The sequence below is a fragment of the Ictalurus furcatus genome, chromosome 22 (genome assembly GCF_023375685.1).
Source record: "Ictalurus furcatus strain D&B chromosome 22, Billie_1.0, whole genome shotgun sequence".
NCBI classification, from domain to species: Eukaryota; Metazoa; Chordata; class Actinopteri; order Siluriformes; family Ictaluridae; genus Ictalurus; species Ictalurus furcatus.
This window is the reverse complement of record NC_071276.1, coordinates 13,779,624-13,796,609: the sequence shown is the minus strand read 5'-3', so window position 1 is coordinate 13,796,609 and position 16,986 is coordinate 13,779,624. Positions and strand designations below refer to the sequence as shown.

The 16,986-nt window shown below is 35.9% G+C and overlaps 1 protein-coding gene across 1 annotated transcript; it reads right to left on the bottom strand.

The window, feature by feature from the left end:
* Positions 1–3,942: 3,942 nt before the first annotated feature.
* fgf5 (fibroblast growth factor 5) lies at positions 3,943–16,519 on the bottom strand. Its single transcript, XM_053610760.1, has 3 exons — positions 15,986–16,519; positions 13,681–13,784; positions 3,943–4,489 (listed from the first exon to the last, which is right to left on the bottom strand). Exons 1-3 carry the CDS (start codon positions 16,170–16,172, stop codon positions 4,133–4,135), a joined length of 648 nt encoding a protein of 215 aa, XP_053466735.1. The 5' UTR covers positions 16,173–16,519; the 3' UTR covers positions 3,943–4,132.
* Between the last annotated feature and the right edge of the window lie 467 nt (positions 16,520–16,986).

Here is a 16,986-nt window from a genome sequence, read left to right as displayed (position 1 = left end):
TGTAAACACTACAGAAAATGAAGATGAATAAATGAATGAAAGAAGTATCAGAAAAATATAAATGTTGGCTCTTTAATCACAGCTGTATGAATTCCAGTGACTACCAGTCAGTATCATTATGGATCAGGTAAGGTCTGGAACTCTAAACAATGGTTAATGACAGTTAAATGATGGTAGGACTGGGTAGCTGTATTTACGAAAACTCATCTCATGTTACTGAGTACACAGCATTCTCAGGATCTTTTTGTTAGTCACTTGTGCCCTCTAGTGGATTTCAAGCTGTTCAATTTTCCCAGAGATTGAGACAGAAGAGGCATAGATACTGCTTTAAATGTTTTTGGTCATATCTCAGTCTCAAGAGAGAGAAAAAAAAACTCCTCAGTAGTAGTAAGACAACTGCAGAGTCATTCAAATCACAAAGGTCCCAAAGTTGCTCAGTGGGGTTGCACAGCCTCAGCACTGTACACGGAAAACTCATTGTTATGTTTCTAGACTGTTTGGACACAATATATACCTTGCAGTTTGGTGCATTATTATGCAGGACTGATCAAATGATAGCTATAAATTGATGAACTTGGTAACAATACTCTGATGTTTACACTGACCTGCAGTGTTCAAACCAAACAGCAGGACTCCATGGAGCTTTGTCCAGATGTAGTTGGGCCAAATTCTGATCCTTTCTTTAGCCCGATACAGATGGAAACTAGATTTTTTTTCCATCCAGGGAACATTTTTCCACTCCTCAAATCCAGGTTTGCTGATGCTGTGGCCACTGCAGACAATCTGGAAAGTGGAGAATTCTGGACATCAGTGTTGAAACTGGATATGATTTGTCTCATTGTAGTCCATCTCTTTGTTGATGGCATGATTCTTTCTGTCATCATGCACAGGATCTGTAGGGAGATGCTAGTACCAGCATGCACAGTACTGAATATCAAAGCCACATTCAAAATCACAAAGTTTGACTTGTTCGACTAATCCCAATCCGTAGTCGAATATGCCACAAATATCTGCCAAATTCGAAATCAATGCTTTCTCAAATGCTGGATACTTTTTTACCAAATGTTTTTTTATGACAACCACTATGAGAAAATCATAATATATTCTTATTACTATGATATTGGTTTATTCAGGGGACTAGAGTAGTCATTGTAGATGCTTAATTCAGAGACATTTTGTGCATATCTGGAGGAATGTTTTGGATCATTGTCTTGCCTGACAGACCAACAACAATCCAAGTTTTAGCTTCCCAGCAGAGTCAGCGTGATGACATTCTACAGTGTCCTAGAACTGGAAAGAACCCATAATGACATGTGTCCAGACAAGTTTTCCATGGCTTTTTGAAAGTAAAAAACCAGATGTGTAACATCATGTCTGTAGTTACACTTCTGGACATGGTTCTTTTCTGCAGAACCCACCTCTGGTCCTTTATTACCACAGGAATATATGGTCACATAAGACCAAAGTTCTAGTCATTTCAAATAGTTTAGAAATTGACACAAATGACAAGCTGTCTAATCATCTGAGACTTCAGCAGCAGCAGTTTGCTAAATTTAAATGGTTAAAATGTCTATCCTTAATCAGGAAGATTCATAATGCTGTTTTAAAACATTTAAAAAAAAAGTTCTACCAAAAAAAATTTTTTTGGCTTGATGTAGAATCCTACCACAATTTTTTCCCCCTATCAAAACAGTTTTCCTAGTAGAACCTTATTTTAGATGCTAAGACCCATTAATAACCCAGTAAACCCTTACATAATCAATTTTTCCCAAGAATGTATGTGTTATCTGTGTAATAGTGCAATACAAGATCCAAAATAACAATCAGATATTTCAAATTTAGGCTAAATTGTCTTGGTACTTGGTGTACTCTTGGTGTATTCTTTAAGGGTTCATTGGATAATTAAGGGCTCTTTGCTTCCTAAATTTTTTTACTTGGAACATTTTCTGATATGGAAACACTGTGCTGGGTTACCTCGGATGGACAACCAAATAAACCTTAAGGGTTAAAAAAAATCTGTAACAGTGTATAGTAAAGTAGTAACAATAACACAATAAAGTTCTCTTCTCCCTAAGACATAAAATGTTTTGGTTAGTGTATGTTAGTGACTCAATTACGCCAACCTGGGATTGTTATTGCCAATTTATTGTATAAAGGTGAAGTGTAGAATTGAAACAATATTTCTTGAATTGTTTCATTGACGCTACTGCATTCACTCATTATGTTGTTGGTATTGGATAATAGGGGTGCTTTTGCAATGTTAATAAAAAGTATTTTTTATTATTAATGTTATTATGTTAGAAGTTCTACTGTGAGGAGACACTGTGGGTGTCCTGCAACCCCATAGAGTGCATAATATGGACCCTAATCTACCACTGGATATTCACTACACTTTTAGACATGAAAACTAAAATAAAATGGTGCACAGTATACTGAATAGGATGCAGCTTTTGACATAGATAAAAGACTGAGCTGGCTAGTTACTTCACAGAGTTTTGTCTTATGTTTCCCTTCACAATAAATGCATACACAATGAGGGAGTCAAGCTTGAGGGAAGGTCAAGGTTTTTGAAAGTGTTATTTATGTGTTTTTCTGACATAGCTGAAGAAATATATTTTAGTTTTTACATTAAACTTTACTTAGTACATGCATATTGTACTGACTCTTTACTTTCCCTGGGATATAAGGCACCCATAAGACTGCAATTTTTTATAATATACTTGAACATATCCAAATTCTGGTTCTGCTATCATGCACTGTGTATATATATAAGACCAAATTAAACCTTGGACATACAGAAAACAAATCACAACATATTTAAAACCAGTATTAATTCATTTCTGTATATTAAAAGAGGTCAGCAATGTTTAAGGGTTCCAGTGATACATCTTATCAGTCCATACAGGATTTTGTGGAGTTTTTTTGTGATTGTTGAGGACAAAAATTTTTGATTTTACTGTGGATTTATAAAAAAAATTTGCAATGCAACTTGCTGAGTTTTTTTGTGTGTTGTTTTTGCATAGAACTACTTGAATTGTCAAAAATGATTTGTGCAGTCTTTCACAGTGATGTTTGCTGGTAAATGAGACCTTTTGGCTGTATTCATGTTCTAACATGAATAGAAGAAGACTTTGGCTAAATGCTTGTTGTGATGATGTCACATGATGCATCTTGGCCCAAATCTTCAGAAAATCTGAGGCAATTTAGAAAAAATTGCAAGCTCCTCCGAACATTGCAGATTTTGCTTGATTTTGCATTTTTTGCATTCATTTCTGCAATTGCAAAATCGTGAAATCTCGGAGGGACTGTCTTACCTTTAACTCATTACTACAGGGCTACATAAGTAAAAAAAGTCAAAAGTAATGTTGGAAAAACATCTCCATCAATGGCTGTAGGTCTTCAAGTACAACGGTGATCCCAAGCACTGTAGGATGATTGAAGACAAAATGCGGGACTGTTCTTAAGTGGGAATCAATATGGGCAAAAGGTTATCTTGTCTGTAGTAAAACATATGGAGACTTCTGAAAATGCAGTTTCTGGCAAAGTATCTTTCAATCATTTTGCTAGTGCCTGTTTTTAATTTATATTTTAAACATTACATAAAGCAATTGTTGATTAATATTAACAGTGAAAAGAATAGAGGAGGTTAACTAATCTATATAAAATTTTAAATAAAACATAATATGTATTATTTGCAAAAAAGTGCAAGGGTGCCAGGTTTTTTTGGCCACAACTGTATTTTGTGATTATCCTCAATTTTCTGAATAAGGCACATTTTGAATGGTATTGTTTCCTTTGTAAAATATATACATATATTCATCATACGCATTCAATTAATCTACATTTGGACAAAAAAAAATTACATATACATTAGCATAAATACAGTTTATAAATAGATTCACAAAAGCCATTAAGGAACTTATATACATGTTCTTGCAGAGGTATTAGCTTTGGAATACCCCCATGTCAACAAGTTCAAGTTCAGCCTCATAGACATTTAAATTTAGACTTCATAGCCCTTTCCCGTTGAGTCACTTATTGAATGGAATGATAACAGTCAGATGAGAAAATTGCTTCATATACAACTGCTGTCTTGTTTTCAAGTTTTCTCCAAGCGTAAGACAATGCTGGTCTATCCAAACCTAAATTTTGGCCAGTACTTGACAGTTCGAGTTTGTTTCTGTCCCATGTTCATGGTGACTTTAGGGGCCCGAGGTTTTGGCAGAGCCTGAGTCCTTTCCTGTGTTTTGTCTGTTATCGTAAAGCCCTGTTGTAATTTCATGTGCAGGTTCATCCTGGGTAGAAAGTGTGTAGACACATGTTGGGATTTCACTCTGGGACTGGACCCCATTTTGGCCTTCCCTCTTTTGTTGAGTGCCACAAACCACTCTCTCCCAGTCCGGTGATTCTTGTGTATAACTGATGCGTATGTATTGTAGCTGTTCTCTTGAAACCGCTCTCTAAACTTGCAGTCATCAGTGAACTTCTCCTGCAAAAACAATTAACAAATCATTTAGTTCAGTGCAATCAGTGAACTCTGAGATGAGTCTTAGAAGAATGCAAGTCTTAAGGCCACTGAGGAACTAGCAGTGAATCATGTGCACAAAGGGTCAAACCTTGGCATCTAACACTGTAATGAAAACAGGCTGAGAATGAAAGTGGGATCATCTGGAGCACATCTGGGACAGTGATGATGTTTCTGTAGTGTAAGGTTACCTGAGCTATTATTCTCCTGTAATTCTCTCATTAGATAACCACATTTTATGCTAACAATTGTTGCAAGCCTCTTGTTAAAAATTTCCATTAACTTCTTACAGATTGGCCATGTAAGAGCATTGCATTATGTTAATATATTATAATTATAATTAGCCTGTAACAATGTCTCAGGCCAAAATAGTAGGTTACACTAATACAAGATCTCATCTCTGAAAAAAGTTCTGAAAGTCATATTTGAAAAGCAGCAGTAGAATTCAAATGGTGTGAAAGGCTCTTCAGTGGGACCGCAGAACATTACATCTAAATAAAGTCTAAACAATGAACTTGTTTACAGTAGACTGTATATTTTACTTACTGTATCTCTACTCTTTTCCTTCTTTAAAGACTAAGATCTAATAACATCCATGCCCCAAAACACCTAAGATTGTAATCTCATTTAATTAATATTTTGTTTTTGTCAGCTATAACTAAACCACTAAAAGAAAAAAAATAAGCCAATGAAATAAGATAAGCAAAGATGTATCCTTTGAAATGGGCTCCAAAATTTGTAAAAGCTTTTTTGTATTGTATTTGCATTTTAGTTTAGAAACTATCAAAGGCTACCACATCTTTTTAAAAAGTAACTCTACCACCAATAGTAATAATATGCAAGACTCTAACTAAAACAACTGTTAAATTGCTATGCATTAATGCTTTATAAAACTTTGTTCATTTTTTTTTTCTTTGACAGTTTCCCCTTTCACATTACACTTCCCTTGGTGAAGAATGCCATGTGCTCATGTTTGTTTAGGCTTTTTTCCTTGTCCTGTCTCCACCTGTGTCCTGTCATTGGTTTGTTGCCCTATGGTGTTTACCTGTTCTGTGTTAGTCTGTGATTAGTTTGTCTTTCTACCCTGCTGCTTCTTTGCACTGCAAAGTCTTATTGTGCTTTTGTTTCGTTTAGTCCAGTCTTTGTTTGTCTAGTTCAAGTTTCCTGTTCCATGTGTAATGTTTTTTGAAATTACCTGTTCACTATCTGTGATAACCCTTGACCCCTTGATATCTGTGAAGGTCTTGACCCCTGCACTTTATTCTGACTACGATTCATGGCTTGCCCAGAATGAATATTACATTGAGCACTTGTGTCCTGTTTCTGCGAACCACATGTTACACTTCTCAGTATCCAATATCTCAGTAATCATCATCTTTATCAGTGAGACAAAGCTAGAACACAATGCATAAACTGTCAGTAATTACCATGCACACACATTATCAGCCGCCACATTAGCAGCTGCTGCAGCCCAAGCGCTTCATGGCTTGATTGAGTTAGCCCCTCATAAAGCAAGCTAATGAAAAGCAGCGAGGAGATTATAACCAAACGAGCGTTTGAGGCTTGCACAATAATTGTCTTTTACTTTTATCTGTGGCACAGTCCTGGAAATGACTTCCCTATCCAAAGACTTAAAAATAGTAACAAACTCTAAGGGCTTCTGTTGTGCAGGCTAGAAACCTCATTGGTCCATAAAATAACATTATCTACCAGAAAGACAGATGCTCTCTGTATCTTATTTCAGGCAATCTTTACATACACACTGAGCCAGCATTTCCATTTGGGTAAGGTTTCACAAATGTGGCCATAGCATTTTTGTGATCTGAGTATTTTGAAACAGGAGCACATTTTACCATAAAACAATTCTATGAGATGCGAGCTTATGACATATTACACACAGTTTATAGCGATATTACAGCATTCATTCATAGTTCTTTCATGGTGAAACTCTATACACAATTATGACCTACTCATTTTAATAGACTGGAATATGCCCCTTTATTATAGTTACAATTTTTAAAAAATGCCATCTGCCTGAGACCTTAATGTTTTCGTAAGCAGTTATTATTCGCTTTACTTAAGCACTGGCTTTTCCGGTTCTAACAGCTGACTGACCTCATGAGATAATTATCCAGCATACTCAAGGGGAAACACAAATGAGGACTGGAACAGAGAAGCTCTGTTGGTTTTTATTTTATTTAATTTTTACTGCATCCAAATGCAGTAATGCCATATTTACTGCATTTATGACAAGATACACATTTTCTGACAACTCTGGGCTCTCAATATGGCGGCAGCCATGAAAGTTTGGTTTGTGATCTATGTTAAGTATAATCACAGTTTAATTTTAGTCATATGCATTATTTCCTTAGTAATTCATCAACACATCGTAGGAAAATGTTGATATTCCTGACACGTTTGTCTAATTTTCAGTGTCATTCTGTCTTTACATTTTTTGAATAATGGATGTCAATCATTAGGCTTAGTTATTATTTTAATTATTATGCACACCTCCATATTTCCCTTCTCATGTTGAAAAACAGTTTTTCCCCCCAAAGTCTCCTGGGTTCTCTTTTCCCATCTTTTCAAACAGTCTATAAAGATAAAATACGTTTTCTGATTTGTGATGATGCTTTGTATAGAATCTTTTTTTCTGACTTTATTAACAATATACAAACCACTATATAAAGCCAGTTCTCATAGAGGGAATTTAAAAAGTATGTATTTATACTGTATATACTGTATGTATTTAATAACATACAGACTTTGAGTATGAATTATCTTCATGTATACTAATAGTCAGGAGTTTGGATCTTCTATTCCTAAAAATACAGCTGGTGGGAAACTATACTGTGTGCCCAAGGATAGTCATTCCCCACTATAAAGCTTGAGTAACCCCAATCACTGGAAAAATAAAACTTGTTCTGGTTTACTGAAGAGCGCAGCATAGCAGAAAATGATGCCAATTACAGATTGACCAGCCATAACTTCCTGGAGGCATGTAGATTGCTGTGGGTTGCCATAGTGCTCTGGATGTAACTACAGTGTTTCCCTGTGAATCTTATTCCTCACGGCAAGACAAGTTAGTTAATAATATCACTTGCTTTATAACAGCTATAAAAAGTCGTTCCCTCACCAATCTGTCTTTTTTCTCTCTCTTATAATTAATAAGACAGAATGAATGTATTATTTACAGAGAAACCAGAAAGACTCTCCCAATGGTGGAAATTTTACTGACTGTTACAAAGTGCTGACACTGGAGACTCCTTCTATAATTGTTAAATAAATGTGTCCTCGCAGAAAACTTCACCATATCAATGATTAGAGGTCTTCTTTGTTAAATAACAACATATTTGTGAATCTGTTTATTATTAGACTATGTATTAGACTGTTTATTATTAGACTATGTTTTAGAACGAACATGTTAATATAAAACTGTGATTTGAATTACAGTCGGAACGACTGTCAGAACTGTTGTAATAGAAAATTAATCGACCCCTGACCAATCAGTGCTATGGTCCAAATATAACTGCTTATTCCAATAAGTGTAGATTTATATAAAGACTGCACATAAAGACCCAAGAAAAGCAATAGAGTTTTTTGTTAAAATAAGGTTGTTATGATACATTCTGAGCAGACCTTATAGCTCAGTGCACGTCTGCTATGTGAGTGTTCTGTAATTGTGATGCTTATAGCTTGCCGAACGATGGTTACTATGTCCTAACACCGTTCTAATGTCAGTCAGCTTTGAAAATGCCATAACACAACCAATCATGCTTCAACAAAAATCTATTGCACTGGCCCAGGTGTTATATCAACTTCTTCATCTTCAAAATCAACTCTGACCAAAGCTGACTTTATGACACCTACTGCCATTTGGAATACCTTTCATAAATAGTTATGTAACCTTATCTTAGTTATCACAAAAGGTTTACATAGGTGTCATGTAACCCTATAAACACCACCCTTAAGTACAGTGTTATAGCATTTTTAGTTCAAAACAAACAACCTTAAACAAAATGGGGATAAACTGAATCCAAACCAGCAGATGTGTTTAGTTGAAAGTGCAGCACTTACACGGTTCATTCTTTTCCCTTGAAGTACCATGGTGTCTCCCGTCTCTCAGCATAATCATCATTAGTGTAGTGTTACTGCGCTGAGGTATTGTAGATAGAGTCCTCTTGTTAGATTTTATCTTTGCATGTTCGTTTAAACTCCATTTTAAGGCACCTTTCCCATATGTCATATGTCACTTAGGTAAGGAATAACACATGAAAGGGGTGTGCTGCTATAGGAAAATAATACATGATGCACTGATGGGATTTGGCCCAACTTGAAGTGGATTTACTGTTACCAACCTTAAGTGGAATATTTTTCCAATAACAGTGTTTTATTCCCCTTACACCACAGTGGATTTACAATGATTACAATTTTCACTTCATTATTCAATGACATCTCATACTTTTTAAACATTTATAGTTACATTTGACGTTATGGAATGTCCATGAGACAAGTTAATCCCTACTATCACTTATACTTTAGCATCTATAAAAGGCAACATCGTTCCCTCACCAGTCTCACTGTTTTCTCTACTCTTGAAGTTAATAAGACAAAAAAACAAACAAACAAAAAAAAAAACACAGCTTGTCATGTTACCAAGAAAAGAGATAGTCCTCTGTCCTGAAGACTTTCCCATTGTGGAAAACTTACTGACTATTACAAAGACATCCGAGATGCATGTTAAGTAAACATCTCCTAACAGAAAACATATCAACCATTATAAATAGATAGATAGATAGATAGATAGATAGATAGATAGATAGTAGACAGACATTTATCTTTGTTAAATAACAACATTTTTTAAAAAATCTGCTTATTTTTAATTATTGTGATTATGTGAAGCATCCACCATACAAGTCCCTGTGAATGAATTATTACTATAGAAACTTATTCTATAGAAACATATTAGAAGAAGCACATTAATATAAACCTATGATTTATGTTACAACTGAAACTACTGTTAGAGCTGTGCTGTATTGAAAATAAATCTACACCTTCAGATTCGAGAATTCAACAGCACTGTGATATACAATTCAGTAAATGCATAAATACATTGGTTGAAAGTAGCTTGTTGTACTTTCTGGGCTGGAGCATGGTACTTCTCCCTCTACTTCACTCCCTGTCCCCTTTGCCCATTGTTTGCTTTATAAATCCAGGCAACCCTTTAACCTTTGAAAAGATTACATTCGTAATGGTTTGGGGAGAGGTCACGCAGCGTGATATACATCTGTCTTCCCCCCGCCATTATCTCAGCAATAAACTGCCCCTGTGAAAACATCTAAATATTAAATATGACAGACAGTGCAACGACATCAGACGCTGTGACACCCGATACCCGTGTTGGCTGCGCCAGCGTGTATGTGGACAGCAGTGCTCCAGGGTTTAAGAGCTGAGCTGACAGTACTATTAAATAAACCCCTGCAACTGTAGCTGGCCTGAGGAAAATCAAACCTAATTCAACACTGATGGAGCCACTGCAGCTGCTCTAATTGCTGATGATTTCTGGAGCAGCTTAAAGGATCATCTTCAGATTTATGTGTAGGCTTTTTCCGTCTTGCATTCCCCCTTGACCCACTCCATCTACTTTCAGCAGTCTTACAAAGTTCCATTAATACTCAGAGTTGTGTAAGATACTACCTTTTAGGCACATCAGTGCTCAAAAAAAAAAAAAAAAAAAGATGAAAAAAATGGGAAATACTGTATTTTAGCATAAATAAAAGGTTTTTTTTAAAGCTCAGATATTGATGAGGAGTGTAATTTAAATGGATTAGGGATTATATGTGATAGCATTTGTTACAATGTTCTCTAATACTAGTTGGTACCCAATCAGAGGAGAGTAAACTCCCTCTCAATAGCACATCAGGAAGCACAACAGCAAAACCAAAAACACATCAACATTAAACCCAAATGGATATGTTATATCCTTACTAAACATGACACGATCGCCGCTGAATGGCTACAGGGCATGTCAGTCTGAGGAGATGGAGGATGTTTACAGTAAGAGAAAATGTGAGCCTAAATTAATCTACTGAGGCTTTTATTTTTTTTTTACCAAGGGCATTCACATGATGTCATTTTTTTGCTGTCACCTTTGCATGGCATTAATATGAATATGCGAACACTGAAAGCAAGGAAACCATGTTATTAATTACTCCTCATGCTAATAACATATGTTACCTTGCATTAAATCTGGGCTAACTAGATACCAGATTGAAAAAGTGCATCTTTTTTCCTCGTGATAGTCAAAATGCTGTGTCCAATCCGCAACAAGCATGTGGCCTTCAATAAGGACCTATGTTTTCCATTTTGATTTAATGTTGATGTGTTCTTTTTCTGGTGGTGTTTTCTGATTTGCTGTTGGGTTTTATTAAGTGTTGATTTGCACTTACAGGGCCAACCTATACAGTGACTAGGATCTGGTTTAGGACACATCCACACTAGCCTGATGATCCATTTACATTACTGCTATTTATGTGATGAAATGTAACTTATTCATTGCAGAATGACAAAACAAACCATGTAGTGTACACAAACTAGTGTACTTTGAAACACAAGTTCCCCGTGTTAGTTTGCTAGTTAGTTCCAGGTTTTCTAGTGTAGGAAATATTGAGCGTAGTATTAGTATGTGAGACTCTGAACTCTAAATCAGTCCAAAAGATGAAATCAATTCGCACATTTATTTTACCAACTTACATTATCAATTTATAGTTTGGTATCTTTGCATATGATCTCTGCAGTGTCACAGATTATGCCATCTTGATGCTCTTCATCTTCTCTCTCTCTCTCTCCTTTTCTCTCTCTCTTTTTGCACCTGTGTGTCTCTGTTTGCTCACCATATTGATTCCCCCCAACTCGATTATCAGGCATCCCAGACTCTTTCCTAATCTGCCTTTCCCATTAACGCATGCTAATGAGCTCTGACTTTTATCAGCTGGACTCAGGCTCAAACAGATACTTGTCGGCAGTCGACATGGAGTGGCTGTGCGCTCAGCGAATCTTTATCATTCATGAACCTCTCAGATTTGCAGAAACTCACAAAGCTGACATTCGTCCTGATGTGAGGTGAGATGGAAAACGTCATCCCAGAGGGTGCTGCTGATACTAATTTAACATCATGTGTGTGCGTGCGTGCGTGCATGCGTGTGTGTGTGTGTGTGTGTGTGTGTGTGTGTGTGTAAAAGCTCCATTTAACCTGCTCGTTCCATGTGTGAGCCATGAATTTTGGGAATCTACAGTATATGGAGACTATTCATTTGAACTGCAGAGGATTTTCCAAATCTCATACACAAAATAAAGATTTCATCTAAATGTAAAATGTAAAGTCTACAACAAGGGTAATCAATTAGTGAGAAGTGCAGGAATGATGGCCATCGGGTTTGCAAGAATGTGACCTGCTGAAAGTAACAGCAATCCAACATTATCAGAAAAACTAAAAAAAGACATTGAAATTTAGTGTGACTACAGATATAATTAATTATACTGCCAAAATACTATTTATTTGACCCACAAGAATAGAATGAGCAGTTAAACCCATAACATCACTTAAAGGTATAAGGATTTTAAGCTGAATTGAACCTGGCACCGGTTAAACTTTTTGTGAACGCCAGAAATGCACACTTTATTTTATTTATTTTACATTTTCAATATGCATTAATGCTCAAAGTAATCTAGCCTCTAAAACCTACTTGCAGCATTCATATTTTAATGTCCACTATTCAATTATTTACAATGTAATCAATTATTACCAATTTCTCATTATTTAATCTTATTTAATCAAAGAAAGTGTTCTTGATGCTGGTTGGCTCAATTTTTTTCCTTTTCCTCCAACAGTATTGCAAAACGAGTTTAGGTTATTGAAAAATGCAATATAGGTTGAGGGAAAATAATCATTCAGACAATTTTGTTTTTGTAATTTAATTTACACACATTACACACATGTTTTTTTTGACTTTGTACTTATAAATATTAACAAAATAGCATGCATTCAACAATTAAAAAAAAGCCCAAACATCTGCACAATCACAAACCTTCTTTCTTCTAACACTCTGAGCTGAATTATTGTCAGAGAGTTTTGTTTCTGTTTCATCTATTGTTCCAATAAAGCTCTGATCTGTCTAAATGCTCGTGCGCAGATTATACAGCCCCAATTTAAAAAAAGTTGGGACACTGTGTAAAATGTAAATAAAAACAGAATGCAATGGTTTGCAAATCTTATAAACCCATATGTTATTCACAATAGAACATATAAAACATATCAAATGTTTAAACTGAGGAAATGTACCATTTTAAGAAAAAAATTAGGTAGATTTGAATTTGCAAAGCAGTTGGGACGGGGCAACAAAAGGCTGGAAAAATGTTACTTCCCAAACAATGGCAACATCTATTATAATGACACCTGGTGCAGTTTGCCCGAGAACATTTTTTCCCCAGCCATTACATCCAGAACTTGATTTATTTTTATGTAACACTTACGCATATATCTTTAATATGGTATCCAAATACATTTCACCAATCAATTTCATTTTGTAAACACATTTTTACTTAGGCTTATGAAGATGTATGAAGTCGAAACACATTATGTGTAAAAGCGAAGTGGACATGTATGCATATGTGGCATGGACGTATATTAAATAACAAACTCAGACATGTCTGAATACTTATTTCCCATCAGTGTATATAAAAAGAATTATGAGTAGTTGTGTTATTATTAACAGTTCAGTGGAATAAACAGCAATGCCATCTTTTTTGAGTTTTTTTGAATGTGTATTTGAGGGTAAAATTAGAATTTCCTAAATAAAACTAAAATAGACCAAAATGGAAAACAAAAATAACTTCAGCCTTACATTCATCACTATCACAATTGCTTACATTTCCTATTATTCTATTATATTATCTATTATATATTTCCCAATACTCTATATTATAATGTTATGGAATAATATGATGTAAGGGGAAAACTGGATAATAAACCTGATGTTAAGGGATTACAACAGAAAGAACAGAATGGAAAAAAAAAGATAACACAATCCCCTCTGTGTTTGATGTTATAGTTTTATGAGTTGATGTGAGAGTGTAACATGTAAGTACTGACTCACAGTAGCATGAAGCCATCCTCTCTTATTCATGGCTAGAAATCGGTTGCTGAAAACTCCTCGGATTCCTATAACTCCTTGTGATATGGAAAACAGTTCCAGTAGACCTGCAGACCATCACAAATACATTTTATGTGAGTGATGCATGATAAGTGATCTGAGAAAGAGAGACTTATAGTAGCATGGTACTGGATATAACCTTAACCAATGAATATACAGATGGTCATTTACTATATACTAAAGCAATGGTGCAGTCCCATATGAAAAATCTATTACCTTGTTATTTCTGAAGAAGGTAGAAGCCCTTCAAATGTACATCCCACATGGAAAATGAATCTGTTCATCATAAAAGTGAGTAACTTTATCTGACTCTTTTGGTTCGGTAGGGCCAGATTGTCTGGTTTTATCAGGAGATGACAAATTCAACATTTCAGAAGATCCTTAATCCTTCAGGTTTAGTTCTATCACTCAGTTCATTTGACTTTGCCTTTTCCCCCGCTTTATATTCCATTTACCTTTGATCCAGCACATCCGAACAGGCTTAATACAACGGCATGTGCCTTGAACACAGAACCATTAACAACAATTCAGTGCACGGCATTCTGGTTCTCGACCAAGTAACATTCTCATGTGAGTCATTGCAGCTGTTCGCATAGAGCATTTCCCAATAAATATACAGACACATGTAATGCCACATGAACAGTAGCACACTTTGGAATGGCCTAATAAGTTAACCACGTGTGCAAATCAAGCCGGGGGATTTATTCATTTTGAATACGTAAGCAACACATTTTGATTTGCTCTTCAGTAATGAAGAAATAGATGACAGAGTTCAAGAGAAGGAGAAAAAAGAGAAGTTGGTAAAGAAATGATGGTTTATAGTTGCTGTAACATAAATGATCACAGTAACCAACTTGTTTCATGGACATACCACAATCGTAAATATAATTATTAATGGATCAAACATAATAAAGAATTAAAATTTGTAACTGTTTGCAAATTGCTGTGGCATAAAAGGAATAAAAAAGTGTGCTCTTATTGTGGTGGTAATGGATCACAAAACACTTAAACTAAACTTAGTTTGACTGCGTAAGCCTGTTCAACTTATACTGCATAAATGGCCCAATAAAATATTGAGAAATGTATTGTAGTCCCTTATCAATAACTGTGGCAGATATCTAAACTTAAAAAGTATGAGTATAAAGCATATACTGATAATATGCCGCCACATATGAATCTGAAATAGTTAAAATAGTTAACATCATGCTATTTTGTATAGCTAATGATGTAAGAAAATTGTTATTATGAAGTAGGTTGGCCTGAATTTTAAATATCAAACACACCTGAAAAAAAAAAAAAATCAGAGAAAACTGTATTTGTATTTGTATTTTAGCATTTTCTGAACAAATAATCTAATACTGCTGCTGCAATATCTTTTACTGACATCAGATTTTTTTTTTTTTTTTTAAATGTGATAAACATACAACACAGGTATAGTGAAAACTGTGATACACCCAGTTTAATAGTCAAACACACAAATTTGTCATAAAATTCCAGCCTATTATGAAGCAGTCATAGATGGATGTTTTAGTCTAATAGGGCTGAATAAATTGGGCAAAATTACATATTTAAATGATATTGCAATGGTGATATGCTTTGCACCAGGGGTGTAATTTATACTAAGAACACTGCGGACATGTCCTCTGTCCCTTTTACTACAAGTTCTGTCCACGACAGAACACAAGTTCTGTTAAAAGTGTAGTTTGTCATTATGAGCATGTTACTTATCGATGATGCAAGTTTCCCCATTCCCCCCTCCCCCCCACCCTTTTCCTCGGCACTAATTTCAAAATCTACACACATGCCTTGGGAATTAATTATTATTTATATTAAATTTGATTCCTTTTAATAATGCTAATATTGTGAATAATATTTATTGTGTAATAAACATATAAGCAAACCATTATTACAACTTTAATCAGACTTGAGAAGTGTTTTTCTTCCACAGCTATGTTAGATATTTAAGTGTATGCCATTAAAAGAAGTATAATAGGAGTAAAACATGTTATTACTCATTAAAGAGCTTATTTGAATATTATGTAGTCTCTTTGTATGCATCCTAATTTAGCATACTCACAGAATACCAAACGGGGAAATGCATTTCGCAGGATCATGCATTTTACAACATTCTGTCATATCCAGCTCGCACGCCAGTAGTACTGCAATAATTATTGACGCATGATATATTGCACATCCCTAGCTTTCCAAAGTCGCGTAAATGCGTTTAAGTCCAAAATCAGGTACTTACTGAGGTTGCTGGGCTCGTGACTCCCGTTCACTCTGCCGTTGGGATGGATCTGAAGGTGGAAGCCGATGCCCACCCTGCAGTACAGAGTGCCAGTGCGGCGACCCGAGGCCACCAGGTGATCCTCCAACCAAACAGCCGCGGTGCCAATCAGCTGAGCTACAAGCACGAGCAAGAGAGCAACATTCATTCTTCCCCAAAACAACTCTCTCTATTTTGTTCTCCCTCTATGCACCAGTTAAGTCATGTCCTGCATTTTGTCCGTCTTTTTGCCACAGAGTACAGGTGGCTAATAGCCAGGAGCTGGAGCACTGTAGAAGAAGATATTTATATCGCCAATGATCTCACTGGGCTACGCGTGCTTGGATCCTGAAGGACGCTCTCTCTCTCTCTCTCTCTCTCTCTCTCTCTCTCTCGACAAATCTGCACAACCAACTTTGAACTTCAAACCAAACACGTACCACGTCCTTCCCCCAAACTGCCCCTTTTACGCACGTGCGCGCTTGTTTACGACGCACAGGACGCGCGCGTGTGAATCCTAACTGCCCGAGACGCACGACGCTCTTCCAGGGTCTCTCATCGACCTGAACTTTCTCTAAGTCTAAGCTTTGGATCCTTAAGAGCTCCGGAGAAAGTCTAAAATAGCAACGGTGCGCGTCTGGATCTTTCTCCCACACGATGACCGCTGCGCCTCATAGGACACAAGTAACATAATGCTATTGGATGTTGTGCTGCACGCGCATGCATCTATGTGGGCACTTGCTTTTTAATGCATTTTTTTCACTCTATAGGCTATGAAAGCTATATGTCACATAAGAGTCTGCTAGTTGTTGTAAATCTTATTTAAGACCCATATGTATAAATAACAGAGGCGTCTACAACTGCGTTTCTTTATGCAATCATGTATAATATAATGACAATAAAGTTTCTGTTCTGTTACTTTCGGGACTTTGGGTAGTACTAGGTGGTGTCATATGCATGGACAACCTGTTTTATACACACAT

Excerpts from the sequence above, each read along its gene's own strand:
- fgf5 (XM_053610760.1), bottom strand. The coding sequence starts at position 16,172 with ATGAATGTTGCTCTCTTGCTCGTGCTTGTAGCTCAGCTGATTGGCACC. Across the intron at positions 13,785-15,985 it reads TCACGAGCCCAGCAACCTCA|GTCTACTGGAACTGTTTTCC; the intron begins GTAAGTACCTGA and ends GATGGTCTGCAG. Across the intron at positions 4,490-13,680 it reads GAGGATGGCTTCATGCTACT|GAGAAGTTCACTGATGACTG; the intron begins GTGAGTCAGTAC and ends TTGTTTTTGCAG.